This window comes from Diceros bicornis, chromosome 6 (assembly GCF_020826845.1).
Source record: "Diceros bicornis minor isolate mBicDic1 chromosome 6, mDicBic1.mat.cur, whole genome shotgun sequence".
NCBI classification, from domain to species: domain Eukaryota; kingdom Metazoa; phylum Chordata; class Mammalia; order Perissodactyla; family Rhinocerotidae; genus Diceros; species Diceros bicornis.
The window spans coordinates 64837641-64864480 of NC_080745.1; the positions used below are offsets into that span (position 1 = coordinate 64837641).

Sequence of the window (26840 nt, forward strand, 5' to 3'; positions counted from 1 at the left end):
TGGAGGTGGCTCTAGACACATGCCCTGGTTGTACCCACCCTGACTCCTCCCAGCTGCCGATTCCTCCTGCCTCTCACTCTCCCCTAGAAGTGGAGCCCTTTAAGTCTCTGTACCTTTCGGAGAAGATCCTGCTCCGGCTCTTGAAACATCCAAATGTGATCCAGGAGTTGAAGTTTGATGAGAAGAACAAGAAGGCTCCAGAACACTACATCTACCAGCGCAACCGCCCTGTGGACTACTTTGTGCTGCTTCTGCAGGTGAGTAGGAAAGCCAGGGACCCTCTAAGGGCAAGATGAGGGCATCTCCATCCTGGAGAGGAATGGCTGTGCCTCCTCAGTGCCAGGTTCCAAGACTCAGCTGGCTGCCTCGGGAGCAAGGCCAGTTGGGGTGGGCGTTTGTCCATGACCCGCAAAAGGGGCCAGGTGTGACTGGCTGATGTCCTGGGAATGGTGGGATGTTGATGGCATTTAGTCTGACATGAGCAGTGTTTGTGGTGGGGCAGTAGGGCGGGTGCTTCTCTAGCAGAGTTTCTGTGACCAAATTTCCACAACTGCTGTCCTACAGAATCCCTAATACCTCCTTGTCTCTGCTTGGACATGCCCAGAAATGGAACAGTCCACTGCCTCCCAAACTTTAGATACTTCTTGTTTAAAGCCCTTCCCTCTGTCAAGCTGAAATCTCGCCATCCCTGGCTTCCACCCACTGGTCCTTGCTCTGCTCTCTGGAGGTACACAGACCACATCCATTCTCTCTGCCACGTTTCAGCCTTTGCAGTCCCTTGAATCTTCTTCCCCTTGAGAGGACCAGGAAGGGAATAAATCACAGAGTGAAAAATGTGCAGCATCTTCTTGGTACTCACTTAAGTACGATCACCTTCTGCCCTGGGTGCCTGGATATGCCTGTTGTAAGTAAGTGTCAGGCATGATTCCAGCTTGTGACACTGCTGGTGCCCTGGCCTGGCTCCACCATTAGCTCTGTCACTATTCCCTGTCTCTTCCCAACAGAATCTTATGAAGCCTAAATACAGCAATTGTCTTAAAATCTTACTTAAGCTTGCATTAACTTAGAAGTGGCCTCTCTTTGTTACAGTCCACCTGCAGCCTGTCTGCTCTGACACTGCTGAGTGCCCACACTCATCCTTCCAAATAGCCTCCATAAAATGACCTCCCTTCTCCAAAAATGGAGTCACATTCTCCACTATTGGAAATCGAGAAGAGTCCTGTTACCTTGTTTATATAACATAATGAACCCATACAATCTGCTGTCTTATGCTTAATGTAAACTTAACTGTTTTCAAATAAAACTTGAAGGAAGTAAAATGTAGTGGCAAGAGTGTAAGTTCAGAAATTAGAAAGATCTGGCTTTAAAATTCCAGTATTGCTGCTTCCTAACCAACCTTGACCAAGTTATTTAACCTCTGTGAGCCTCAAAATTGATTCATCTGTAAACTAGGGATAGAAGCAAATGGGCCTCATAGAGTTGTGGGACCGACTGAATGAGAACCCATGCAGTGCACGTAACACAGTGTCAGGCCCATAGACGTACACTATCTGATACCCATTAGTATCATTATTATTGCTGATGAATTAAACAAGCTTTACACAGAATCAGATTTTATCTCAACCAGACTTAAAGATGGTCTAATCTCAGACTAAACCAGTGGGGCACTTTACGGGGGCCCAGGCTAGCTGGTGCCTGGACCTGCATCATGGAGAGGCCATTATAGTATGCAAGGACATCTTGGTTATTCATGACTGGATGCTGCTTTATGAACTAAGCAATTAATTTACTGCGAAGGTTACTGAAGTGAGAGGTGCTGTTTCTGAAACGTTAAGTCTGGACAGAATTCACATTCTGCTGTGATAGGAACTTAAGTCCATTTGTTATCCAGGCAGAAGTGCTTAGGGTTGTAGTCAATAATAGAGCTGGAAGTGCTTGTACACACTCTTAGTACACTTCCTTCTTTCTCCAGGGTAAAGTGGAGGTGGAGGTTGGTAAGGAAGGCCTTCGCTTTGAGAATGGAGCCTTCACCTACTATGGTGTCCCAGCCATCATGACCACTGCTTGCTCAGGTATTCCAGTTCCCGAGCCATAGCTTATTGGGGAGGCAATGGAATATTGTAGGGAAAAAAAGCATCTGGGTTCAAATCTTGACTCTTGTTAGGGACTCTGGACAAGCCATTTAACTTCCTGGGCTTTAGTTTCCTCCTTTGTAAAACAGGTATAAGAATCATTTTTCATTCAGAGAGATTTTTTGTGGAAGTTCATGGTGAACTGTAACATTATTATGTGTTAGGGATGGATAGTGGTATTTTTCAGTATGAAAAGACAAGTTTATTTTGCTTTTTACACTTCCATTTGATTGCCTGGTTTTTACAGGGTTAATTGGGGCTGAGGGTGGGGTGGAAGAGGGAGAATTCCCATAAGTAGGTGTGTTTTCTGAATTGCCTCTGAAACACATTGCATCCTTCTGTCCTTAGATAACGACGTGCGAAAGGTTGGAAGTCTGGCTGGATCCTCTGTCTTTCGTATGTATCTCTCAAACCCTTCCCTCATCCTCCCCATTGTAGTCCTGCCTCAGCCCATGCTGGGGACCTGGGCTGAGCACTCTGAGCCTGGGCTGGGGCTAACACAAGTGCTGGCAGACTCTTTGTAATGCTCTGCCAGGAACACTGCTTCCTGCCAGGTACCCACAGACCATGGGGGCTTAGTTTCTGTGTGTCTGGAATGTTTTCTGCTGCTTCCCTGCTCACATGCAAGTGATGAATGGCGGGGAGGGAGGCTGTGAGGGGAGGCACTGTTTATTGTCACCTGCCAGGGAATGCAGGCAGGTGATTTGTGCAGTCTGGTGGAAGTTCAGCCTTTCCTTCTCTGCTATGATAATTCACCCACTGGCCTTCTCTCAAAAACCTAATATGCTACTATGTGTGTGTGGGGTTAGTAAGAAGTGACTGCAAGATCTTGGGATATATGTCCCAGGCTGGTGCAGTATGTTGCTTATCTGCTTCTCTTTCCTCGTTTACCACATCTTAGCTGGTGGAGAGGTGTCTGCCAGCTGGCCGTGCATGCTAATGGTGGGGGCTGGCACAGGGCTGCTGGCTGGGTTGCTGTGCCCCTTCCGTGCTCTACCTTCTCACAGTTTCCTGCATAGTTACTGCACTTGCGTTTAGAAGGCATGGCATTTATTGTGACATAAGTGTGATCCAGAAAGAATGATTTTCCTAGATTTCTTTTTGATTCACTGGTCTGAATTTTGCATTGTTTTGAGCTGTTAGTGTTTATGGTGGCCGTTTTAATGCCAAATGGGGTGTTTTCTCTCAGCATAAAAAAGATTTTACATCGTGTTTTATATTGGGATTGATCAGAAGGTCCCAAAGCTTGATATCACAGTCCCTCACACATGAAAGGTAGATATCATTTTAACACAGAGAAACTAAAGAAATGACTTGCTCCAAATCACCCAGCAAGTTGGTGACTTAACTGGATGCATTCCAGTGCCCTGACTAGTTCACACAGCACAAAGAAATGCAGATTTGTGATCCATCATGTTCCAGAATGCAATTGCTATGTGGGAATATTAGAATAATTTACACTGTAATTTCACATTGTAGCCCAGCAGAGGGCTGAAATGAAATTGAAATAGTGCCCACACCCAAGGGGTGGCCCAACATGAATTGAAGGAGATCTGTAAAATAGAAACCCTGGTATGTTAGTATACTTATATAAGCCAACAAATCTCAATTAGGGTTGATGAAGGAAGCATCAGTACTCAGTACAAGAACTCTGGACAGGAGAGGGATGGGCTACAGGACTGGGTCAACCTTGGTTCTTTAAGGAGATTTCCATCCTCACATTAGAGATTGCTCAAGGTGAGTAACTCCTGGGATTCTAAATGTTTCCTAGACATGTTGGCCGTGTTCTAGCCCTTCCAGAAGACCAAAAGGAAGAGGAGGGAACTCTGGGGGAAAGAGCTACATAAGGCTCCCCAGCCCACCTAATTTAGATGACCTTCTTTCTTTTAAAAAAAACACTATTTTTTAAGTAGTAGGAAGTTATCTAGTTTCCTCCTTTTCTTCCCTCCTGTCTCTAATTCTTTCTATCAAAATCCTTTCATTTTATCAGTGAGAGAAGAGTAAACTTGCAACACTGATCTCTCCTTCAAAACTGGTTAACTAAAAGGAAGCACTAAATTCTCTTTCCCTTCCCATTCAGAGGATCTTTATCAATCTTCGGGAGGAAAAAGATCTTGAATTAGCTTGTAGGGGTATGGAGACGTTTTCCATCCTCCCCCAAGCCCTCACCACTTAGTGGGGTGAAGTGTGAAGTAACTGTAAAGGCCACCACACCCTATGGTTGTCCCTGGTGGACTCTCAGCCCAGGTCCAGCCACCCAGCATCTTTCACCCGCCAAGAACCTCAGCCTATAGGTTGAGGGAGGGCATAAGTCTAAACCGCAAGGCAGTAAACTCTCGTAGGATCTTGGTCTAGCAAACTACCCCTGTCCTTGAAGCCAGACTTTAGCTTTATCAACCTTTGAGGGTGATAACTGGGGTGACGAATTTGCTAGAACCCTGGCCCTGTGACCGATGCCTCAAAGTTGAACTTGAGGTTACAAGTAAGTCACTGTGATTTCCTGAGCAGGGCTAAGGGAACACAGCCAGCACTGTCTCCTTTATCTTGGTTCTGATTGCCGGAAAACCCTGGAGGACCCTGGTGCACCTGGCACTCTGGAGGCACTGGGCCTGAGTTCAGGGTAGCCGGAATAGTTGCTCACAGGGCTGTACAGATGGGGAGAGAACAAGTCTTCTGTCACTTGGCAGGATATACATTTAATTTGCAGCCCAGAAGTGCTAGGATTCTTCTTGAGAATGTGGAGTTTCTTATTCCAGTGTGTCTCACAAAATTAGGGACCCATTCAAATATTCTTTGACATCTCTTGTCAAAGTAAATGATTATCAGGTAGGAATAAAGCACCCCCAACTCCCCTCTATGTCTGGGTAGTTTCAGTAAAATCCTCTGGTGCAGCGAATAAGACTGCGGAAGCTGCCTATTTCAGTGTGCTGTCACCTGCACACTGACTTCATTTAGCTCCTTGGAAAGGACTCTGGGAATGATCAGACAAGAGAGATGAAGACAGATTCTCATGCCAAACACCACTTCATCAGAGTCAAGATGGGAGAAGGACTGGAGTATTGCTATGCACTTCACCCTGCCCCAGGCCACAAGTGATTGTCAGCACCATTTCAGATTCTCTGGGGAAGGAGAGAGCAGGAAAATGGGATAGGAAGAGAGGTGCTTGGGAGCACTTGAACTTGCTAAGAAGTGACTTTGGTTTAAATCATCAAGTTGATTCACATTAAGATTGCTAGAAATGCTGCCCTTCCTGTGTCCCGAGCCTCTAGCAATGCACAGTTTCTCCCCAGCACTGTGACCACAGAGGGAATTCCTAGGAGTCTGAGGCGGGATACGGCCTCCTCAAGGATGCCCCTAGCAGGAGCATGCACTCTGCTTTCAGTCCTCCAGCAGGTGAGCAGGATACATGTGGCACCTGGGAGAGCCTGAAGGGAATGCAGTGCTGGGCTCCCAGCGTATCTGCTGGCTCAAAAAGGCTGCCTCAGAGAGAACGTTGCCTACACGCGTTCCCCACGGGGCACTGCCTGTTCTAGTCATTGGCAGGTCTGATTCCCTCTAAGATGATTGCACATCTCTTTGGACGACCTTCAGCAAAGTCTGTTTTATTTTCCTCTTTCTGTAAGAGGATGTGATTTCCATGTTTTCAGAGAAAAGATTCCCTTTTGCAGAGAAATGTGATATTGTGAAGATCCAGGAACAGACTGTCTCACCCACTTTGCTCTTTGTCTCTCTCCTTTTGTGTTTATCTTCCCCTTGCAACTCACAACTCCTTGGCCCTTGACTCTTTAGTGCCTGTCTCTGTGTCTCGTACCTTCGCCTTCAGCAGAGGGGACTCTCTGGCAGGCTCCCCAGGTAAACATGCATGGGTGTCTCGGTCTCCATAGATCCATTGGGGTTCGCAAGAGGCCTTTGGTCTCTGTCACTGTCCCGCATGAGAACTAGTCTCTCCCAGCAGGCACTCCCATGACTAGGGCATAGCACATTGTGCAAATAACACTCATTTGCACACACAACCCAGGCATTGCTGGTCCAGTGCCATCACTGTGAATTTAGCTCCCAGGGATGTACCTGTGTATGTACATAGAGAAATAGTGGGGGTAAGGGATGGTGTGAGTTCTTCCTCATCATTTGTCTGACTGCAGAATGGAGGGATGAGGAGTGCAGCAGGAGAAAAATAGAAAGAAACAATGGAATGTTATGCTTTATTCCTATTTTTCCTCCACTTTTCCTTCTATGTGGTCTCTGCCTTTAGCCAACCACTAACCCACCCTCATCTTTCTAGTTATGTGACTATGTGGTGACCATATTCCCTCTGGCTCTGGTCATACAAAGGATGCTGTACGTAAAAATTTCAAAATAATGTTTCATTAGGTTAACTTCTCTTGTTAGTTAAATAAAAGTTACTGGGTTTCTTTTTAATCAGGTAAAGCAGCTCCTCATAGAGCTATATAGTAATCCAAGGATTGAGTAGAATGCAATAAATCTGAACAATCAATTAACTGTTCGCATTGAATCAGTTAACTGTTCGCATTGTTTTCATCTCTTAGGCTCATGGAGCAAGTAATGCCCTCAAGTTAGAACACAGTCCAATTTCCTATACCGTCTGTGTCTCTCTTCCTTATTCCACTGCTACGGTAATGATTCTGAGCCCCCACCATATCCTCAGTCATAAAGAATCCAGCCATGTTTCACTGTCTGTGCAGTAGACCCTCAACATTCAAAAAGGCTGTGTCCTGAGACCTCAAGCCCCCAAGTTTGCAACTTCAGAAGTATTTATGTTGACTTCTACTTTCTACCAAATCACATTTTTCCATCAAAACCCATCTGATTCCCATGTTTAGAGGTACAAGACAAATTAACCACCTTCTCGAATTTTACCAAAATTTTCTCTCTCACTTGATGGTGATTTTCCACCATGAAATAAAATTTTTCTTGCTTCGTGAGAGCTCGTGCCTTCATGATGACTACAGGACAGAGCGATCAATGTGAGATGCCAAGCTGGTGCACACACACACCCCGCCCCCACAGCTAACTGGTCTACTCCTGCATGCGAGCAAAATTAGAAATGACCATATCATGGACCTTCAGGATCCTTCGCATGGGGGGAATCTTGGTAAACGTACAGTGTGCTATGAAGGTTCAGCAGAAATGAAAAATGCACATTTTAAAAAGATGTTCAAACGAAAGGATCAAAGCAGGAGTATATTTTCCTTTTTAATTAACCCTCAAGTTAACCAGACAACCGAGTTAATTGTAATTTCCCAGCTAAAGGAAGGCTGATTCTAGTTCATTAATATTTATTATGAGAAACTTCATGGCAACCCAGTGTCAGACAAGATTAAAGTGACTCATTCCTGCTGTACCATTCCCCAGAAGGTACTGACACTTCCAATCTAACTCTGGCTGGTGCTGTGTGCTCCTGAGAGCTCTTTTAACCTTCCCCCCCTTTTTCATGACTGTGGGTGTTCAACCCAGCAGGAAACAAGTGAGCAACAAAGAGTGAGATCAAGGCCAGCTTATTCCCACCCTTGGTTTAACTCAGTGGAGTGGAGCAGTGACTGGCACAGCAGGAGAAAACGAGATGGGGGTGCCCTGCTTCTCCCTCGGCTCTTTTCTCTCCACACTTTCTTTGTCTGGTCTCTACACCAACCTCCAAGCCTCCTCAGTGATCAGGTGACATCCCCTGGACATGTATTATGGTATTTCCACTGTCACTCTTGCTTCTCATATCACCCAGAAGAAGCCTCAGTCATAGGACTTTTGTGGAAAGCAGCCCTGGGTATTTTCTGGCCCCATAGTTGATTTATGATCCAGATACATTAATTTATGTATATTATGTCTTACCCCATCTTACACAGGGAAAAAGATAAATCTTGGAAATTAATAGGGTCTTTAAAAAGAACCTTGTCGTTTTATTTGATCCCCACAACCACCTTAGGAGATGGGCGGGAATTATTGTTGGGAAACAACAGGTACGGAAACAGGCTCTGAGAAATTAAGCCATTGGGCAGTGTCATAGGTGTAGTAAGAAGGTAGAGGGATGAGGACTGGAATCGAAGTCTCTTAGGTCCTGCTCCTATTGCCTGGGACCTTGCCGCGCCTCTGAAAGTAGGCATTTTGTGCCCCCTAGAGAGCTATGACACTTGCATTTTGAAAGCAGCCGTGCTAGCGAATATGGTGCTCACACTGGATTGAGGCCAGCAGTCCCTACACCGAATATTGGCACCATTATCCATAGAGAGCTTCCTTCTATGTGAGCCTTAGTGTGAAATAAGGAAAGTAGAGGGTTTGTGGACTACCTCCAGAGTGCAGTGTAATTAGCCAGCTTTGCAGGTGCTTGCATTTAAAAATGAACCTTCTGGTCAACCCACTGAAGCTACATGGCCACATGGCAGTTATCATTCCCCCTCCCCAGACTGATTCCTTCTTTCTTCTCCAGTGGTAGAAATGATTTCGAGTTGCCCATGACAATCCTTCCAAATCCACAAAAGCACAGAGGCAGGAGAGAGGTCGAGAGCAGGGAGAGGCATCGGGAGCAAGGGTTTGCTCGATTGTCCGTCTGTAATGTGCTTTGAAATTGGCAAGGATAGAAGTTTCTCCCAGAATATACAGGAAGTCCCTAAAAATAATCTTTTTACTTTGTGAAATGTGGTAAGTGGAAATTTTCCTTTGGGTTGGCTCTTGCATAGTAAACATTTGGGAACCATTAAAGCTCCATGTAACGTGAGCGAGTTCATCTGGGCTCCTGACTTGGGCTGATTTGCAGAGTTCACATTGTAGCTTTGACAGAGAGCTTTTGGCATTTGGTTGTCTGATGTTGAATATTACCCCAGAATGATGAATTTTAATAACCCTAGTTTGTACTCTAATAAGCCTATGTAATTAAACTCCCCCATCCAGTTTGGAGAATATGGGTGGCCTATGGCACAGTGACCATGACCAAAGTGGGCTGGTCCCCCTTGTTACTCACTGGGGCTCCAAAAGATGCAAACATGCAGCCACTGAACCCTACTTTCCCCTCCACTCCCCAGACTGAAAAAGGGAATGGGGCATTCTTCTGTAACATGGATCCTGCTCCCCAGATACAGGTGTCATGAGCGAAGCCGAGTCCCAGAGCTGTGTATAGGTTTTTGGGGCCCCTGCATATCAGTGCAGAGTGAGAGGAGATTCCATCCAGCCCCTATTACAGTGTAAAATCCTCTTCCACCCCATCTCCCACCCCAACCCCAATTTTACTCCAGTGTCTTCTCCACCCAACCTCAATAACCCCAGCTTGCCATCTAGGACAGATATCTCTTGCAGACTGGCCATGCAAAGGCTGCAGGAAATGAGGTCCACCACATTTCTCCACAGCACTTGGGCATCTAGAGCAGAAAACCCTGCTCCCCACCACCCAGTCTCTCCAGGGCCAGCTTGAGGGTGTGATGTAAGAGCAACAGTGGGCAAGGGGTATGTTGGCTGCTTAGCCTCCCTCCTGTTGAGGGGTCCTGTGGTCAGTATTACGCATCACTGTTTGGTCTATCCCCTCTTAGACCTCTTTGCAGTATACTTAGGATTTTTCTCCTTACTTCACTCCCCCAAGCTGTGCCTCTGTGCTCTTAGGAAATGCCAAGGGGAATTATACAACTTGAACTAGTTTGCCATGCTGCTGGGATACTCGTCTGTTACTGATTTCTTCTCTTTTTTTATTAAAAGCATTTCCATTTCACTTGCTCAGAAACCTCTGAATGTATGTACACAATTACCAAAATGCCGAGTCATCAGCATCCCACCTATTGAGGAATGTCAGGCTCTGGGACATGAAAACATTGATCTTGCACAATAGTCAGATGAGCTGGGACTTTGTCATGAAATGAGGATTCCTTTTCCTTTTAAAATGTTTTTATAGACCCGATTGTAAGACAGTTATGTCTTTTGATGTTGGGAATCCTTTGGGACTGTATGAATAAAGCTTCAATAGCATTGTTTTTACTGTAAAAAAAAAAAAAGCAAGCCATGTTTCTCCTCCCAGTACAGCAGTGCTATCGCTTGTGTTTGACATGCAGGTCCCTGTGAGTGACAGCAGAGTGACGTGCCTGTGCTGAGAGCCAGTGAGGATGAGAGCTTTTTGGGGAACAGGGATGTAGTTGTTGCTTCTTTTCCAATGGAGGGTGGAAGTGATTCAGGCAGAACCTTCTATGGATGGAAGTTGTTTAGTAGATAAGAAAGGGCTGTCTTTCCCTCGCACCCTCCCTGAACTTATCTTGAATTGTGACATAGGCCTGAGGATGTGGTACAGCAGATGTGGGGTTTGTGAAGCACATGTCCAACCATGAGGATTATCAAGGAGCGATGGTTATTTCTAAGAGTAACTGAAGCCACGGGACCTGCTCACACTCTCTCCCCTGTTCCAAACTGAGTTGAGGATAAGACACCCCAGGTCAAGGTCTGGTTTTCCAGACTCCACTTACAGACCAAAGAAGCCACTCTCCTGCAGGACTGCCTGCCCCTCTTTTCCACAACAACTAGCCCTGAGGAAGCACCATTGACTTACTTAGCCAGCCACCACCTTAGAACAGCCACAAAGGGTCTAGCCAAGCCGGAACTCATCCATTTGTTTTCAAGCGACCAGGACCAGAAATGAAATGCATATTTGTCTCCCCAGTAGTACTGCCATTTACAGTCACCTGGTGCTTCACTTTATTCGTGGCACCGTCACTGTCCCTCTCAGTCCTTGGTCACTGTGGGGGAGGGTCTTGTCCTCCATCACCCAGTGGATAAGTGGGACCCTAGAGACTGACTCCAGGACCTCCAAGCTCTTGTTAAACAGACAAACAAACAAACAGAAAGTCCTGATTCTCCCTATGGCCCTTCCACAAGGTACTGGGCCAAGGCCTGCAGCTTCTCAGTGCCCTTTGATTCTCATTGCACACTATTTATCTCTCTCTAGCTGCATTTCTGCAGTTTTCTTCTGCCCACTCCTAGCTTCTTGGAGAAGCCAGCTTCCCCAGAATGACTTTAGGTTGCAGAGGAAAGGCTTCGGATTCCAGGGTGATTTGAGAGCTCTGAAACCTTTTTTTAAACAAAATTTAGAGTCAAAATAAAAACTCCTTAAGGGACTCTTAGGTGCTAATTCATTCGTTCTGTACATTTTTATTGAGCACCTGCTCTGCCAGGCTGTGTGCTAGGTACGAGGTGTACAATGATGTGAAAAGACAAGGTCTCTGCCATCATGGAATTTAGAGTTGAATTGAGTAGACATAACAAATAAGTACAAATGTGTAATTCATTAAAACTTGTAGAAAGTACTTTGAAGGAATGAATAGGGGGAAGTGATAGAGGAAAACAGGGGGAATCTTCTTAGGGTGGCCAAAGTCTTCAGAGAAGGTGGCATTTCAGCTGAGACCTAATGACTGAGAAGCAGGCAGGGGAGGTGGGGATGAGAGGGGAGTAGGGGAAATGGCATCTGCTTTTCCATGGATGCTTGCCTGATTGAGGATCCCAAGGCAGCCAGTGGGCTAGAGCAGAGCAAGCAGGGGAGGGAGAAGGAGCCCCAAGATGACATCAGACGGGAAAGCAGGAGTCAGGTCATGGGGGGCTTTAGGGGACAAAGCAAGGAGTTTAGATTTTATTCAGACTGAATAAAAGGAAGCTTATTTGTGTTTTTTAAATGTGCTTCTGGCAGCTGAGGTGAGAACAAACTATATGATTATAAGTGGGGAGACAGACCGTGGTCCAGGCGAGGGTGATGGTAACTCAGACTTGAGTGGAGACAGAGATAGAGGCAGATGGGCTTATTATGTGGGAAGTGGAGATAAGAGGACTTGATGTGGGGCTGAGGGAATGGCAGGAGTCAAGGGTGACCCCCAGGTTTGTGAATGACATTTACTGAGAAGGGGAAGACTGGAATTGGAATCCTTAATTCTATAATCCTATCAAGGCAGTGATTATGATGGTTCTAATGAGAAAGTGATTCAATCTATTGTTATTTTAATCTTTCCACTAAGTGGTTTGCCAGACAATAACTGCTTGGCAGCTAAACAGATCGTCAGCCCTCCAGGACTCATTCCAAATTGATGCTAATCAAATATTTTGATTGATGGCAGCATTATCTCAAGAGACAGAATTAAATTCCCAAGGTTCTACCCTGAAAGAACAAGGAACAGAATCTCTGAGAAATCCAACTCTTCATTTGAGCCCCTGAACTAAACCTATGTTATGAGAGGCTGACAGCCTCCCCCTTTTTGGGGGAAGAAATGCAGAGCAGCATCAGTTGGGAAGGAGAGGGGTGGATGGGGCTTCACAGTCTCTCATCTGGGGTTATTCTGTCGTTAAGATAATGCTAGGGTCACCTTAAGAACCTCTCTTCTATTGATCCTGGGGAAGGTAGTTCACATAGTCCATTTTGAAACCAAGTGACATGGTCTTAATTGAACATTCCCAAGAAGTGGTTCTTGAAAATGGAAAAAGGACCTGAGTCTGAACATTTAGGAGGCCTTTGACAGAAAGCCTCTAGGTTATTCTAGTCCCCCTACTTAGGCCTAGAGGGAGCCCTGCCCTAGACCCACACTTCAGAGGGCCCCACTTTGGCCCACCTCAGCCCTGGCCCTCTCTGTGGGGTGAGGAGTTTGCAGGGACAAAGAGATGTGCCCACCCAGAGATGTATTCTTGCCTCTAGACCATATTTCAGATACGAGAATCCCGGAATTCCCACCCAGACAGCCCTGGGGAAAGCGACCCAGGAAGCCCGAGGCTGGGGGCTGGTTCTCCCCACACAGCCCTATTTTCTGGCACAAAACTCTAAGGAGTTGGACCTGGCCTTCTAGGTTGTTATAAAGGTATGTTTGTCAAGGACAAAGATAGAACATATTTTAACAGTTTATTAATGTGATTTAAATATGTAGTTTGTGGGCCTCCGCTTGTCCCGGGCCCTGCCGCTGTTTGGGGCAGACCTGAGTTATGCCCACTAAAATGCCTCACCACGGGGAGGATTGGTTATCTGTGCCGGGACAGGTGGTTTTGAGGGCAAACTTAAGGCCTTGGCCCTTCTAAAATAAGTTTGTGAATTAAGTTTATATAAAACCACTCTGGTAGGAGATCTCGGGGTCTCAGGGTCTAGGGTAGCTAACCACACTCACAGCACAGTCCTCATCTCCTGCACTTAACCCAAAGACCAGAAATGAGAAAGGCAGTGGACCACCTCTGCCCCTGCTCCTCCCTGGTAGAGGTCGTGGGGAACAGGAAGAGCCTGAGCAGAGTGGAGCCATGAGTTCCTGTCTTAGGTATTTGCTCCTCACAGGAATAAACATCAGTGGAGCAGCTGGGCTCTGATGGGGGGTGAGGGCCTGGTTCCGCCATTCGGTGTTACCATTGCCTAACAGTCCCGTGGTGCCTCAGTAAACAACACCTCTCTCTCTCTTTTCGTTTCCCTCTCCTTTCTCCCCACCCGCCCTCCTTGCCTTCCTCCCTCTCCCCTCCCGCACCATCTGCAGTAAACCGATCCCCTTCTCGCTGCAGCGGGTTGAACCGCTCCGAGTCTCCCAACCGTGAGCGCAGTGACTTTGGGGGGAGCAACACCCAACTGTGCAGCAGCAGCAACAACCTCTACACGCCCGACTACTCAGTCCACATCCTCAGCGATGTGCAGTTTGTGAAGGTAACACCCCCCGGGAGGGCCATCCCCTCACGCCCAGGGGCAGAGTTGGCGGGGGCAGCGGGACAGGATGTGCATCCCATTCCCCCAGGTAATGCTGGGTGGCAGCTGTTCCCTGGCTTTATAAGGGCCCTGTTTTCAGTTAGCTTGATTACTATTCATTATTTGTCAATCTTTTAAGATCTCCTGATACCCATTTTTTGGGTGGGGAAATTGAGGCATAAAGCAATAGGGAATTAAAAAGCAGAACTGTTTCCTTTGGATCCCCCGCCATAGGCACCAGTTTGATTTTGTTTTTTCAAGATAAATTTGCATGTGATTAATAAACCAAGTATATAGAAGAAACCATGCTATGATTTTACGTATGATAGTTTATTTTCACATCTTAATATTTAAGTCTAAAACACAATTCTGCCTGTATGTTAGCTGAAAATCCTTTGTGTAACTACTACACCCCTTGACATCACTGAGCTATTTGGAGAGAACCACTTGGCAAATGCAGTGGAGGGAGGCAGCAATGTTCGCAGCCTTGTAATTAAAGAGGAGGGAGCTGTTTCTTCATACCCCTGAGACTGGTATTGCACAGAAACCTTCTAAAATGTCCTCCTTTCTCTTGCTTTGATAGATTTTATCTGTTTTGTTTGCTAGCGTTCTACAAACCGTTAGGTGCTTGGGCCTGAGATCAGGAGAGAGCCCCATTTATCTGAGTCCAACAAAAACACCCAATGAGTCCACCTGGTAACTCTCGTGCCGGTTGCAGGCTGCATAACAAGAGGTGTATTAAATCTCAAAGGTGGGAGAAGGTCCTTTCCTTCTGTCCAGAACACATGCCCTGATTATTTGAGAGTCGTGTGTGCTTGTTAGCTTTCTGTGTTCCACAACTCTGCAGAGAGCCTGAGCTGAAACTGACATCAGTTGATAAAAGTAACCATGGAAAGTTACCAGAGGGAGGGGCTGAACGTGGGAGTGGGATGGGATAATAACTGTTTGTGGGGTGCTCTGTGCACCACACTTTACTAGTCCTTTGTTTGAATTATCCATCTAGTCTCACAGCCACCCTATGAGGTAGGTCCTACTGTCATTTCCATTTTATATATGAAGAAGCTGGGGCTTGAGAAGTATGAGGTCATGTGGCTAGTAAGTGGCAGAGCCGAGCTTCAAAGTTGGGTCTCTCTGTCTTCAGAGTCCAAACCCACAAATTCCGGGGCTTTAGGAAGAGTTGTGGGAAACCAGAGTTGAAGGAGCCGTGGAGAAGTGACTTTAGGAACTAACCCAGCAATACTCACAGGTGTGTATGACTGTGGACACTTAATTCTAACGTGACAATGAGGTTAAGCCTCAGAAAACCGCAGCCTGTGATTCTCCTCCCTGTTGCTTCCAGCAGTGAAGCCCTCTCATTGCAGACCTTTCTCAGAAGTAGAGGTAGGAAAAAATGGGAAACTATGCTAACTCTTATTGGTTTGTAGTACTGGTCACATGGTTTGTGGGGAAAGAAATTGAAAGTCACAATGTGAGTAAGTGGTTAAAGAAATACTTATTAAATGCCTGCCCTGTGCTCGGCACTGTCTAGGCATTGGCAAGATGCTGTGGTGAACAAGACAGCAAGCTCCTGCCTTTCTGGAGCTTCCGTGCTCATAGAGGGAGAAAGATGATAAACAAGTAACCACATAATTAACCTAGACAATTTCAGGTAGTGATAAAGGCCATGAAAGAAAGAAACAGGGTCGTGGGGTAAACAGTGATTGGGCAGAGTTGGCAAGGAGGCTGCTTTAGAAATGGTTATCAGAGCAGACTGAGAAAAGGACATTTTTGCTGAGACCTGAAAGGGGAGGTGGGAAGGATGTTCAAGATAGAAACAACAGAAGCAGAGAAGAGTTTGGTGGGTCAAGGATCTGAGTGCTGGTACATGGTGCGCAAAGACAGAGGCTGGTGTGCGGTGAGAATGGAGCATCGGCAGCAGTGTTACCTTTAAGCCAGAGTATCCGGCATCTTTAAGCCAGAGTAAGGCATTTGGATTCTATTTCAAGTGCATTGGGAATTTCAAGTTTGTTTCTGAGGTCTTTCCATTTGTCTTCGTCTGGTCTGGCTGCTATAACAAATTACCGTAGACTGGGTGACTTAAACAACAAATATTTATTTCTCACAGTTCTGGAGACTGGAATTCCAAGTTCAAGGTGCCAGCAGATCCAGTGTCTAGTGAGGGGCCCCCTACCTGGTTTGCAGGTGACCATCTTCTCCTTGTGTCCTCAAATGGTGAGGAGGAGAGAGAGAGGGGGGAAGCAAACCCTCTTCTTATAAGGGCAGTAATCTCATTCATGAGGGCTCCATCCTTATGACCTAATTACCTCCCAAAGGCCTCACCTCCAAACACCATCACCTTGGGGGTGAGGATTTCAGCATATGAATTTTGGGAGAACACAAACATTTAGTCCATAACACCCTTTATATCATAAGTTCAGAAAATCAATATGAGGACTTGGCTTGCTGCTTGGGGAGAAAAGTGAAAAAGATTTTGAGGAGTCATGTTTAATGAGCAACTGTGGTGATCCCAGAGTTTTCTGAACCATCTGTAGGTGTGCCTAGGTTGGAGAGCATTTGCAGGAGATGGATTGGCAACTGCTCCAAGAGGAATGTATTAAGATGAATACCTAGCATTGAGTTTGTAAGAATTTTCTTAAAACTTATAGATGATCTCATTTATCCTCCCTTAGAACATAAGGAAAGGGAACATTCTACAAATAATGAGGAACATAAAAGGGAAGTCTCTTTCCTGACATGAGACAGTGGGGGTGTTGATAACCCCAAATCCGAGGTCAGTTCTCAGGTGCAGGCCAGAGGACCTTGTGGTGACCAGGGCAGCTGAGCAGCACAGAACATGGTCTTTTTTTCCACCTAGACATTTTGAAACTGAGAAGACTAAATATCAAAAGTAGAAGTTGAGGGAAATTGAGAAACCAATTAAAGCCTTATTCAAAAACCTCTTGAAACTTGTAGCTCTAGTCTCTTAGAAACTTCAATTGGAATGGGTAGTTCTGTAGAAGGGAATTTGGGGAGTTCAAACCCTTGTTTTAACACAAGTGTTTGTTCTATTTTGGTGTTGGTTTTCTCTTTTATTTTTTCATATAAGTTAAGATGATGCTTTAGATTAAAGTTAAAAATTCCCTCCTCCTGATTTAATGGACTTATTAGGGCCATTGTTTGGGCTGCTCTTTTATTCACCTCCCCTACCTGCCTCCCCCCCATTCACATGAAGAGAGTTTTGAGGAAGCTAAAGAGAAGACCATGCTAAAGGGGTGTTTTCACTGGCTGAAGCCCCGTGCCTGGCTGGGAAGATTTTGCAAGGGCTTTTCATGTCCAAATAGAATAAAGTTCCAGAACTGTTTATGAAGTCCAGGAGTAATTTGACTTAAAGATGAGTTAGAAAATCAGAGAGGTGTATCTAATGATTATCTGGGAAAGATATTAAAGCCATGATGAATAGTAATTAATAAGTTATGAAGGTAACAAAGAATCCTTATGAATTTTTTTTAAATATGTTCTGTAAATATCATTATTGAACTAAGAATATTTGGCAGATGTCTTATAGTCTGGGTTGTGTAACCCTGCCCAAGGTGCCCCATCACCATCTGGTGGCAGAACCCCTAAATTGCAGGATCGTGTTTTGAGGGATGAACGTCATAAAATGTTGGGAGCTGTCACACTGGCCAAAAGGTTAACTTCTGGATACGTTAGCTGCTATGTCAAATGTCCAAAAGGGCACCCTAACCTTTTGTTAGTTTCAAGATAAACAAATCTCCATTTCCTTTGTAATTTATAATTTTATTTATTTATTTTTTTCCCCCAAAGCCCCAGTAGATGGTTGTATGTCATAGCTGCACATCCTTCTAGTTGCTGTATGTGGGATGCGGCCTCAGCATGGCCGGAGAAGCGGTGCGTCGGTGCGCTCCCGGGATCCAAACCTGGGCCACCAGCAGCGGAGTGCGTGCACTAAACCGCTAAGCCATGGGGCTGACCCTCCTTTGTAATTTAGAGGATGCTTGAGTTCTTAACTGGCCAAAGTATAAGAGAAGACAATTTAAACTCAAGCTATTGGTAAGAAATGGTTGTATCTACAGTAATGAAGACAGAATAAAAATATGTTTCTTTAGAACAGTGGTTTGATTCCCTCAATGAACCAATCAGTGTCTTTGTTGAGCACTAATGATGGTTCTGGGCACCATGAGCTATACTAAAGAAGTATAGGGCTTGCCAGTGGCACAAGTGGTTAAGTGCCGGCGCTCCACTTCGGTGGCCCGGGGTTCGCAGGTTTGGATCCTGGGTGCGGCACCTATGCACCGCATGTCACGCCATGCTGTGGCGGCATCCCATACAAAGTAGAGGAAGATGGGCACGGATGTTAGCTCAGGCCAGTCTTCCTCAGCAAAAAAGAGGAGGATCAGCATCGGATGTTACCTCAAGGCTGATCTTCCTCACCAAAATAAAAGGGTGGGGGTCCAGCCCGGTGGCTTAGTGGTTAAGTGTGCGTGCTTCACTACTGGCGGCCCGGGTTTGGATCCGGGGCGCACACTGACCACCGCTTCTCCGGCCATGCTGAGGCGGCGTCCTGCATACAGCAACTAGAAGGATGTGCAGCTATGACATACAACTATCTACTGGGGCTTTGGGGAGAAAAAGGGAAAAAAAGGAGGAGGATTGGCAATAGATGTTAGCTCAGGGCTGGTCTTCCTCAGCAAAAAGAGGAGGATCAGCATCGGATGTTACCTCAGGGCTGATCTTCCTCACCAAAATAAAAGGGTGGGGGGCCAGCCTGGTGGCTTAGTGGTTAAGTGCGCGTGCTCCGCTATTGGTGGCCCGGGTTCGGATCCAGGGCGCACACTGACCACCGCTTCTCCAGCCATGCTGAGGCAGCGTCCTGCATACAGCAACTAGAAGGATGTGCAACTATGACATACAACTATCTACTGGGGCTTTGGGGAGAAAAAGGGAAAAAAAGGAGGAGGATTGGCAATAGATGTTAGCTCAGGGCTGGTCTTCCTCGGCAAAAAGAGGAGGATTGGCATGGGTGTTAGCTCAGGGCTGATCTTCCTCACAAAAAATTTTTTAAAAAAAGTATAAAACATATCATAAAGAGATTAAAATCTAGTTAGGGAGAAAAAACATAATAACAGTGACCAATGCAGGGTAGTATCTAATTGGTTACAAAATTGTGTGGCACTAATTTTAAGCACTATATTGGCTGGAGAATGTACTGGGCCTTTAAGAATTAGGAAAGAAGAGAGAAGTCAAGGCAATACCATGAGGAGGGACACCAATAAACAGGGTAATGGAAGGCAAGTAAACACAGCGCATTCAAGGAACTGTGAAAGAGGAGCTGTGCTGGACCGGTGGTTCTGCTCTGGCAAGCAGTAGGCACGCTATTGCAAGGCCGGATTATCAAAACCAGGCAGAGTGGTTTAGGTTGATCTGCTAGACCATCACTGTCCAGTACAACAGCCAGTAGCCACATGTGGCTACTGAGCACATGAAATGTGGCTCATCCAAACTGATGTGCAGTAAATGTAAATACACACTGGATTTCAAAGACTTAGTGAAAAAAAGAATGTAAGATTCCTCATTAATAATTTTATATTGGTGACATGTTGAAGTAAACTTATATTGGATATGTTGGGTTAAATGAAATATATTATTAAAATTAATTTCACCTGTTTGTTTTTACTTTTTTTAATGTGACTAGTAGAGAATTTTAAATTACCTCTGTGACTCACATTGTATTTCTATTGGACAGTACTGTGCTAGGTAGAAAGAAGTTCTCATAGGTTGTTGAACAAGGGGAGGGAACTGACAAAAAATGATGCTCAAATCTAGAAATGCAGCTGGGGAGAGCTTGCTTCCCTCAATACATTTTCCAGAGTGGTGCCTGGCCAACAGTTTCTTTTAAGGTGACATATTGACATGGCAGTATTTTATGATTTTTTTTTTTAATTTAAAAAGAGGAAGCGGTGTGAAAGCAAGGCTGTGAGACACATAGAGAAGGTGACCAACGGGTAATGCCTCTCCTTTTATACAACCACCCACCAGTGCAGACCCTCCCCGAACCTCTGCCTCCTATCCCTGTATGTGGGCCCACCACCCCCACCCCCTACACACACACATTACCATGCTTCTTCCCACTGGTAATGTGTTGTAGCTGTCTGAATCTTCTCTTTAAAACAATTGACAAGTGATTGTTTAACGTCTGTGTGAATGCCTCCAATGACAGGGAACTCAGTACCTTATGAGGAAAGAATATATTTACTACTTGGTGTTGTTACCAGAAGTAATCCTTTATTCCCAGCTCATCCTTTCTTCCGTAACAGTGCTTAAAGAGAGGGTTAGGTTCCTGGATCCTTGATTCCAGGTTACTGGAGAGGCATATCATTGTTTCTTAAGAACAAAAAGACAGTGATACAGCTCACTGCATGTACAACCTGGACAGAACCTTTCCAAAAATAAATAAATTAGTTAAATAAAATAGAGCACTTTGCAACACTTCTAAGAGGCTTTTAGCTTGGGGACCACAGCTAATGTACAAATGATAGGAGCCCTAAGCCCACAAATTTATTTCAAAGTCAAACCAGAAGGCACCCCTTCCTTCTCCCTCCTTCCTCTTTCTTTCACTCACTGTCTCTTTTCTTCTCCATCTTCCTTTACCCTTGTCCCTACTTGGAATCTTCTTCCTTCCACTACTTCCTCTTTTGCTTTATGTCTTTGGCTAAGGATTTACTTTCCCAAGACCTAAGCTTGCCTTCACAGCACCTCCCATCACACTTACTCTGGGGGCAGGACACTGCTCCTTCCCACACCCCCACCTCATGGTGTGCAGTGAACAGTTTAGACATAATGAGATGGTGTGTTTGACTCCCTTCTTTGAAATGTACGCCCATTATAAAGTTAAATTGTGAGAGACGGATGTGGACATGTTTTAAACAATCATTCCTAGCAGTTGTATAACACATTTCACTCACATTATCTCATTATCTGTGGACCTCTTTTACAGGCTCAAAGAAGTTAATGATTTGTCAAAGTCACCCAGCTTGAAAGTGGCAAAACTGGGACTTGAACCTTTGTGTTGAGTACGCAATGTGTTTCACACCATATTTTGTAGGTGAAAGGTCATTTGGCCTTCTTTGACTAAACTGGAAGCCAAATCTAAATTAACTAGTTAAGAGAACCCAAACAGTAATATCAAGTGTTTTGTTGAACTTATCAAGTGTCATTTAGGAAATTTTCCTGTCCTTTAAGCCAGGGGAACCTGCAGGACTCCGAAGAAAGCTTCACCTTCAGAAAACCCGTGGGCTCATTAGAAAATTGGGTTTTGATGATGACCTTGGTTCAGGCTATGTCCAGCCCCTAAAACTACAAAGCAGTTCTGGGGCACCTCCCCTAAAGGATTGTGAAAGGCAACCTTAGTAGGCATGTTAAAGGCAGCCTAATGCAGCCTGGTACGTCTGCAGTGTACAGAGCACAGGCTCAGACGATTTTCCCTGGAGAGCAGGAGTAAAGGCCCTTTAAACAAAATTTCCAGATTGAAAGGGGTGCCATTATTAGACTCTAGAGTTTCCTTCTCCCTGAGAACTTGGAGTCCACATTCTCACTTTACCTTCCCTCTCTCTGGCTCCAAAGAGTGAATAGCACTGTTGATGCAAATAATCCATAATCAATATATAAGTCAAAATTGGAGTGGGTTTTTTATGAGCCAAGTCTCAGGAGTATAACCCAGGGCTTTCCTTCTCCAAGGGCACCAAAGAAGTAGGGTGTACAGAGTGGTTATATACTGTCTTGGAACAAAGAGCATACGTCACATGTGATAGGAATGTCCCTTTCACAATAGTCACTGATTTGCTGGCACAGCAGATCAGTGGTCACAAGGTGAGCACAGCAGGTCGGTAATTAATCCTTATTTCTAGAAGGAGATGCTTATCCTTAAGGAAATGCCGATATGGGGGAAGATACATCCCTATCTTTAAGGGCATCATTCTTGTCTTTGGGACATTGTAAATGTTTAAAGCAGGTGTACAATGCACGCTCAACAGGCCACCTCAGGCCCTTTGGGAAAAACAAGGTCAGGCTGAATTAGTTTTAAACCAAATAGCTTCCTCATATACTCCAATATATCCTATCGCTTTTCATTTATTTATCAGAACTTTCCCAGGCAAAACACACACCGTATGAGACAGTGCACTGGCTAGGGCTCTGAAGGCTTGCTAACTGTCAAACCTTAGGCAATCCCTCAACCTTTCTGGACCTCATTTTCTTATTTGTAAAGTGAGGATCACAAGACCTCTCATGCCTGTCCCATACAGTCATTACGAACAGCAAAGGAGATAACACATACCTAAGTGCTCTGTAAGCCATAGTGCACTATACGGATGGAAGGTTCCATCCTCATATACCACCCTCTATCTGCAAAAGCAAGCTCTTCTGGATAACACTAGCACTAGAGCTTTCACCAGTTTCTGAAAATTTAATATCAGTTCCATCTCTTTAGGATATTTGTAGCACTTCCAGTAGTATATATGATTTCCCAAAATAAATAATCCAATGATGTTTTAAATAAAAAATTTAAAAGAAATTGCAAAACAATTTGGTGAAAAAGCTATCAGGAATGAGTTTGCTACTGCAAGTAAATACTAAATTTATCTGTAAGCTTACTGGTCATAAAAACAAAAAGGGGAAATATAGTGGATTTTTGTGTTCTCATCCAGTATAAGGAAGTATATAATTCATCTAGGAAAAGGAGCTTTTTCCTGGCAGTAATTTCTTGATGGATTCCTACATGACTATGGAAGGCATCAGAAAAAAAAAAAAATACATATTGGCTTCATCTGTGGTTTTGCCAGAGTTTATGTTCTTCATATGGAGGATTCTTATTTTAGCCCTCTATACAAGCCGGGGGTCCAATATGAAAGTTTAACATCAGTGAAGGCAATTATTGAGGAGAGTGAAGATAATAATTGATTGCAGGGGGAATTTTCGAGTCCAGAGCCGTGGTTCTCATCCTTGGCTTGCATTGGGATCACCTGGGGAGCTTTAAAAACCACTGATGTCTGGGCCCCCCTTAGAGATTTGGATATAATTGCTCAAGGGTGTTGCCTGAGCATGGGACTTTTTTAAAGCTCCCTGAGTGATTCTAATGTGCTGCCAACGTTGAGAACCACTGTCCCTGGAGGCATGAGTAATTTTTTTAAGATTTTATTTATTTATTTATCTTCCTCCCAAAGCCCCAGTAGATAGTTGTATGTCATAGCTGCACATCCTTCTAGTTGCTGTATGTGGGACATGGCCTCAGCATGGCTGGAGAAGCGGTGTGTCGGTGCGCGCCCGGGATCCGAACCCGGGCCGCCAGCAGCGGAGCACGCGCACTTAACCGCTAAGCCACGGGGCCGACCCAGGCATGAGTAATTGACATGTCACTTTGATCCTTTATCTGAAGCCTTACATGTCCCTAAGCCACCAGCATGGGCTGTATCACAGTCAATGGGTTGATATTGTGTGACTGACCAAAGATAAGGTTTTAGACTAGTTGAGGGCAGGCTACAGAGTTGACATCTGGAGGAAATTTTGAAACCTGATTTCTCTTCTCACTTCCCAACAGACGAGGCTGCAAAAGTCAGGTGTTCTCAACAAGAACATGGAATCTATTGAAGACTGGACAAATGCTAAGTTGAGACCCATCATTCCATGCCATAAATCATAGGACATATCATTTTGACCTGCAAAATATCAAAGCCAGTTGTTAACACTTTGCTGTTTTATCCTTTTAAATCCTTTAAAGGGAGAAAAACAAAAACCTGAGTAGGATGGTGTCTGATTTTTTTTTTTTTTGCTGTGAGGAAGATCAGCCCTGAGCTAACATCCGTGCTAATCCTCCTCTTTTTTGCTGAGGAAGACTGGCTCTGAGCTAACATCTATTGCCAATCCTCCTCGTTGTTTTTCCCCCAAAGCCCCAGTAAATAGTTGTATGTCATAGTTGCACATACCTTTTAGTTGCTGTATGTGGGACGCGGCCTCGACATGGGCGGGGAAGCGGTGTGTCGGTGCGCACCCGGGATCCGAATCCGGGCCGCCAGTACTGGAGCACACACACTTAACCGCTAAGCCACGGGGCAGGCCCAGATGGTGTCTGATTTTAACTAGGTCTTAAGTCTGTGGTTCTCAAAGTGTGGTCTCCAAACCAGCAGCAGCAGCATCACCTGAGAACTTGTTAGAAATGCAAATTCTCAGGGTCCACCCCAGACCTACTATATTAGAAACTTTGAGAGTAGGGTTCAGTAATCTTATTTTAACAAGCCCTCCAGATGATTCTGGTCCTGAGTTTGAGAACCACTGATTTAAACTATCAAGAGAATTGCTTTTGCCCCCTCTAATGGGCAGTAGTATGGTTAGAAGCCTGGGATCTCTACATGTGTGTGTCCTGTAAGTATTGCAAACTACATTCTTAATTGGTGTTTTTGTGATTAATTAGTTGTGCTTAGAATTTGCTTGATCTTCATGCAAGATTTTCTGAAGTTTGTTAGGGAAGAAAGAAAGGATTGATAATGTCCAACAAAGTAATGGGTTCCCAACTTGAGGGAAAATCAAAGATTTCTCTTTATGAAGAGTAAACATTGCCTGAATGGTTGTTGAGGTCAAATATTTTGGGGGAGATTGTGACCTAATATTCAGGATGAGTGCTAAATAATTCTTAAAACAAGAGATTGTGTCAAGAAGCTCTTGTTAGCATTGGTGATTTTAAGACATTTTGGAGGAATCAGAAGACCATAGGATCTAGAAAATGGTAGCAAGAACATCACAGAATAATAAAGCAGAAAAAATTAACTCAGTCAATAAAAATGACTAGAGCAACAGCCTGTACAGAAAGGGAAAGAGGAAAGCCTGGTGGATGGGGAAGGCAGAAGTGGGATGAGCCAGAGATGACAGAGAGTCAACCCAGAAGGTATGAGTAATGAGCAGTCTAGGACTGACTCAAGGCCTTGAGTTTGACCATGACCCACAGCCCCCAGGGAGGCCAGGTGTGGGACACACCCAAGCCAGCAGGGAAAGGAGGGCTTGGAGAGCAGGTGCCGAGGAGTCAGCAGTTGACAAGGGGCCACTGTTGAAAGAGCCCTTGCCAGATACCAAGCTAACTTCAAGCCCCCTGTGTTCCAGTGTGTAAATCTTAACCATCCCCTCTCCGGTTTCCAGCCAGACATTGTTACTGTTCTCACATGTAATACCAATCCTGCCCCCAAAGGAAAGAGGAGGCAAAATGAGCACAGTTTGTAGTTGTGCCAGGTCTCCAGCCAAATGCAATGAAGAAGGGTCCGAACACTTTAGGGGACCCGGGACTGGGAAGGATGCTGTGCTATGAGCATTTTCATTTTCCCCCCAGTACCATTCACTGATTAACAGTATCATATTCCTATAGTGGGAGGTGCAAAAACTGGCCTGTTTTCACTGGAAACAAGCATTCACAGCACCAGTCTATGACATACACCCAGAGAACAGGGATGACAGAGAAACCTTCTTCCTGTTTTCCAGAAAAGACATTTGATCCATATTTTTCCTGCATGGAATTATGGAAGTTCCTTTCTGGTCTGGCTGAGCCTAACTCTCCAGATGCCTTCACTTGCCAGTGAAGTTTGACACATCAGGAAGTCACTAGTAGGACTCCCAGGATCTGAGGAGACATCTGGGAGACACCTCTGCTGTGGACTTTTCTCACATAGGAGCATGATCCCACATCCAGTGATGGGCCAAGTCCAAATTAGAAATGCCCATGCTCTCTCAAGCCGCAGCCTCCAGCTTCCTGACTGTAAGATCTGGGGCAGCAGAGCTTCCCTTACCAGAGTCCCCACTGAGTGACCCTATAGGAGAGGGCCCTTGGCAATAGTATAAGTGTGTCTTTTAAACTTCTCCATGGAAACCACCCTGCTAACAGAAGACGCCCTCCATCCTCTCCAGGGTCTCGGGAGAAGAAGGCTTGGCTCCTCTAGGTGCACTGTAGGAGTCCAGAGCTAATAAAAATGAACAGTGGGAACTCTGGTGGCAAATAAGCAAGGGGTCCCCTCATTGCCTCTCAACCACTGGGCTGGTACAGCTTGGGTAAGGCCCCCACTTCATAGATCCCAGGCCACAGAAGCCAGGGGTTCCTAAGCACCCTAGTGGGGCTGCTTCTGAGCTCAGGAAGGCTGGCCACATCCAGCGAGGGCTCTGCCCAGCTCCTCCTGAGCTTCTGCTCATCTCTGCCTCTTCCTTCTAGATCACACGGCAGCAGTACCAGAACGCGCTCACCGCCTGCCACATGGACAGCTCACCCCAGTCACCTGACGTGGAGGCCTTCACTGATGGAGACTCCACCAAGGCCCCTACAACCCGGGGCACACCCCAGACCCCCAAGGATGACGCTGCTGTCACCCTGCTGAACAACAGGAACAGCCTGCTGTGTAAGTCAGTCAGGTGGTTGGACTCAGCTACCACGGGTGAGGACGGCCCTGCCTTGCTCCTCAGTGAGGCCCAGAGCTGCCATCTTGTGCTTCATGGAGCCCCAAATCTTCTTTAAAGCAGAGGGGTGATGCGCTCGCTGTCCTCCCCAGGCAGCCGCTCAGACGGGCTAAGAAGCCCCGGCGAGGTCGTGTACTTGAGGATGGAGGAGATGGCATTCACCCAGGAGGAAATGATGGACTTCGAGGAGCGCAGTACACAGCAGCTCTCATTGTCTCCTGCAGCTGTTCCCACCAGAGCAGGTCAGGGAGGGAAACTGGGCCCACAGGAGCAGGGGAGGGTCATCACCACCAGGCACTGGGAGGGCCCAGGCTGAGTGGGTGAGGGGAGCCTGGGCCCCCAGCCCGCGTGTAAAACTTCCCACCTCCTTATGCCGCCAGGGAAGGAAACTAACATTTAATGAGCACCTTCCATGCCTCAGGCCCATTAATTCTCTCTCCCAGGAAGGCAGTGTGTACACAGTGTTAGGAGCTGGGTTTCCATCTGGATTCAGACCCCGGCTCCTTCATTTAGGAGCTATGCAATTTTAGGCAAGTTACTTTAACCTAAGACTC

General features: G+C 45.6%; 1 protein-coding gene across 2 annotated transcripts in view; it reads left to right on the forward strand.

The window, feature by feature from the left end:
• Positions 1–26840, forward strand: part of CNNM1 (cyclin and CBS domain divalent metal cation transport mediator 1) — a 63027-nt gene that overhangs the window by 31250 nt on the left and 4937 nt on the right. For both annotated transcript variants that reach the window (XM_058543728.1, XM_058543729.1), the window contains exons 4-9: positions 88–257; positions 1973–2072; positions 2481–2528; positions 13604–13767; positions 26045–26228; positions 26379–26528. In XM_058543728.1, the coding sequence (XP_058399711.1) occupies positions 88–257; positions 1973–2072; positions 2481–2528; positions 13604–13767; positions 26045–26228; positions 26379–26528 (816 nt within the window). The remainder of the gene's footprint in view (positions 1–87; positions 258–1972; positions 2073–2480; positions 2529–13603; positions 13768–26044; positions 26229–26378; positions 26529–26840) is intronic.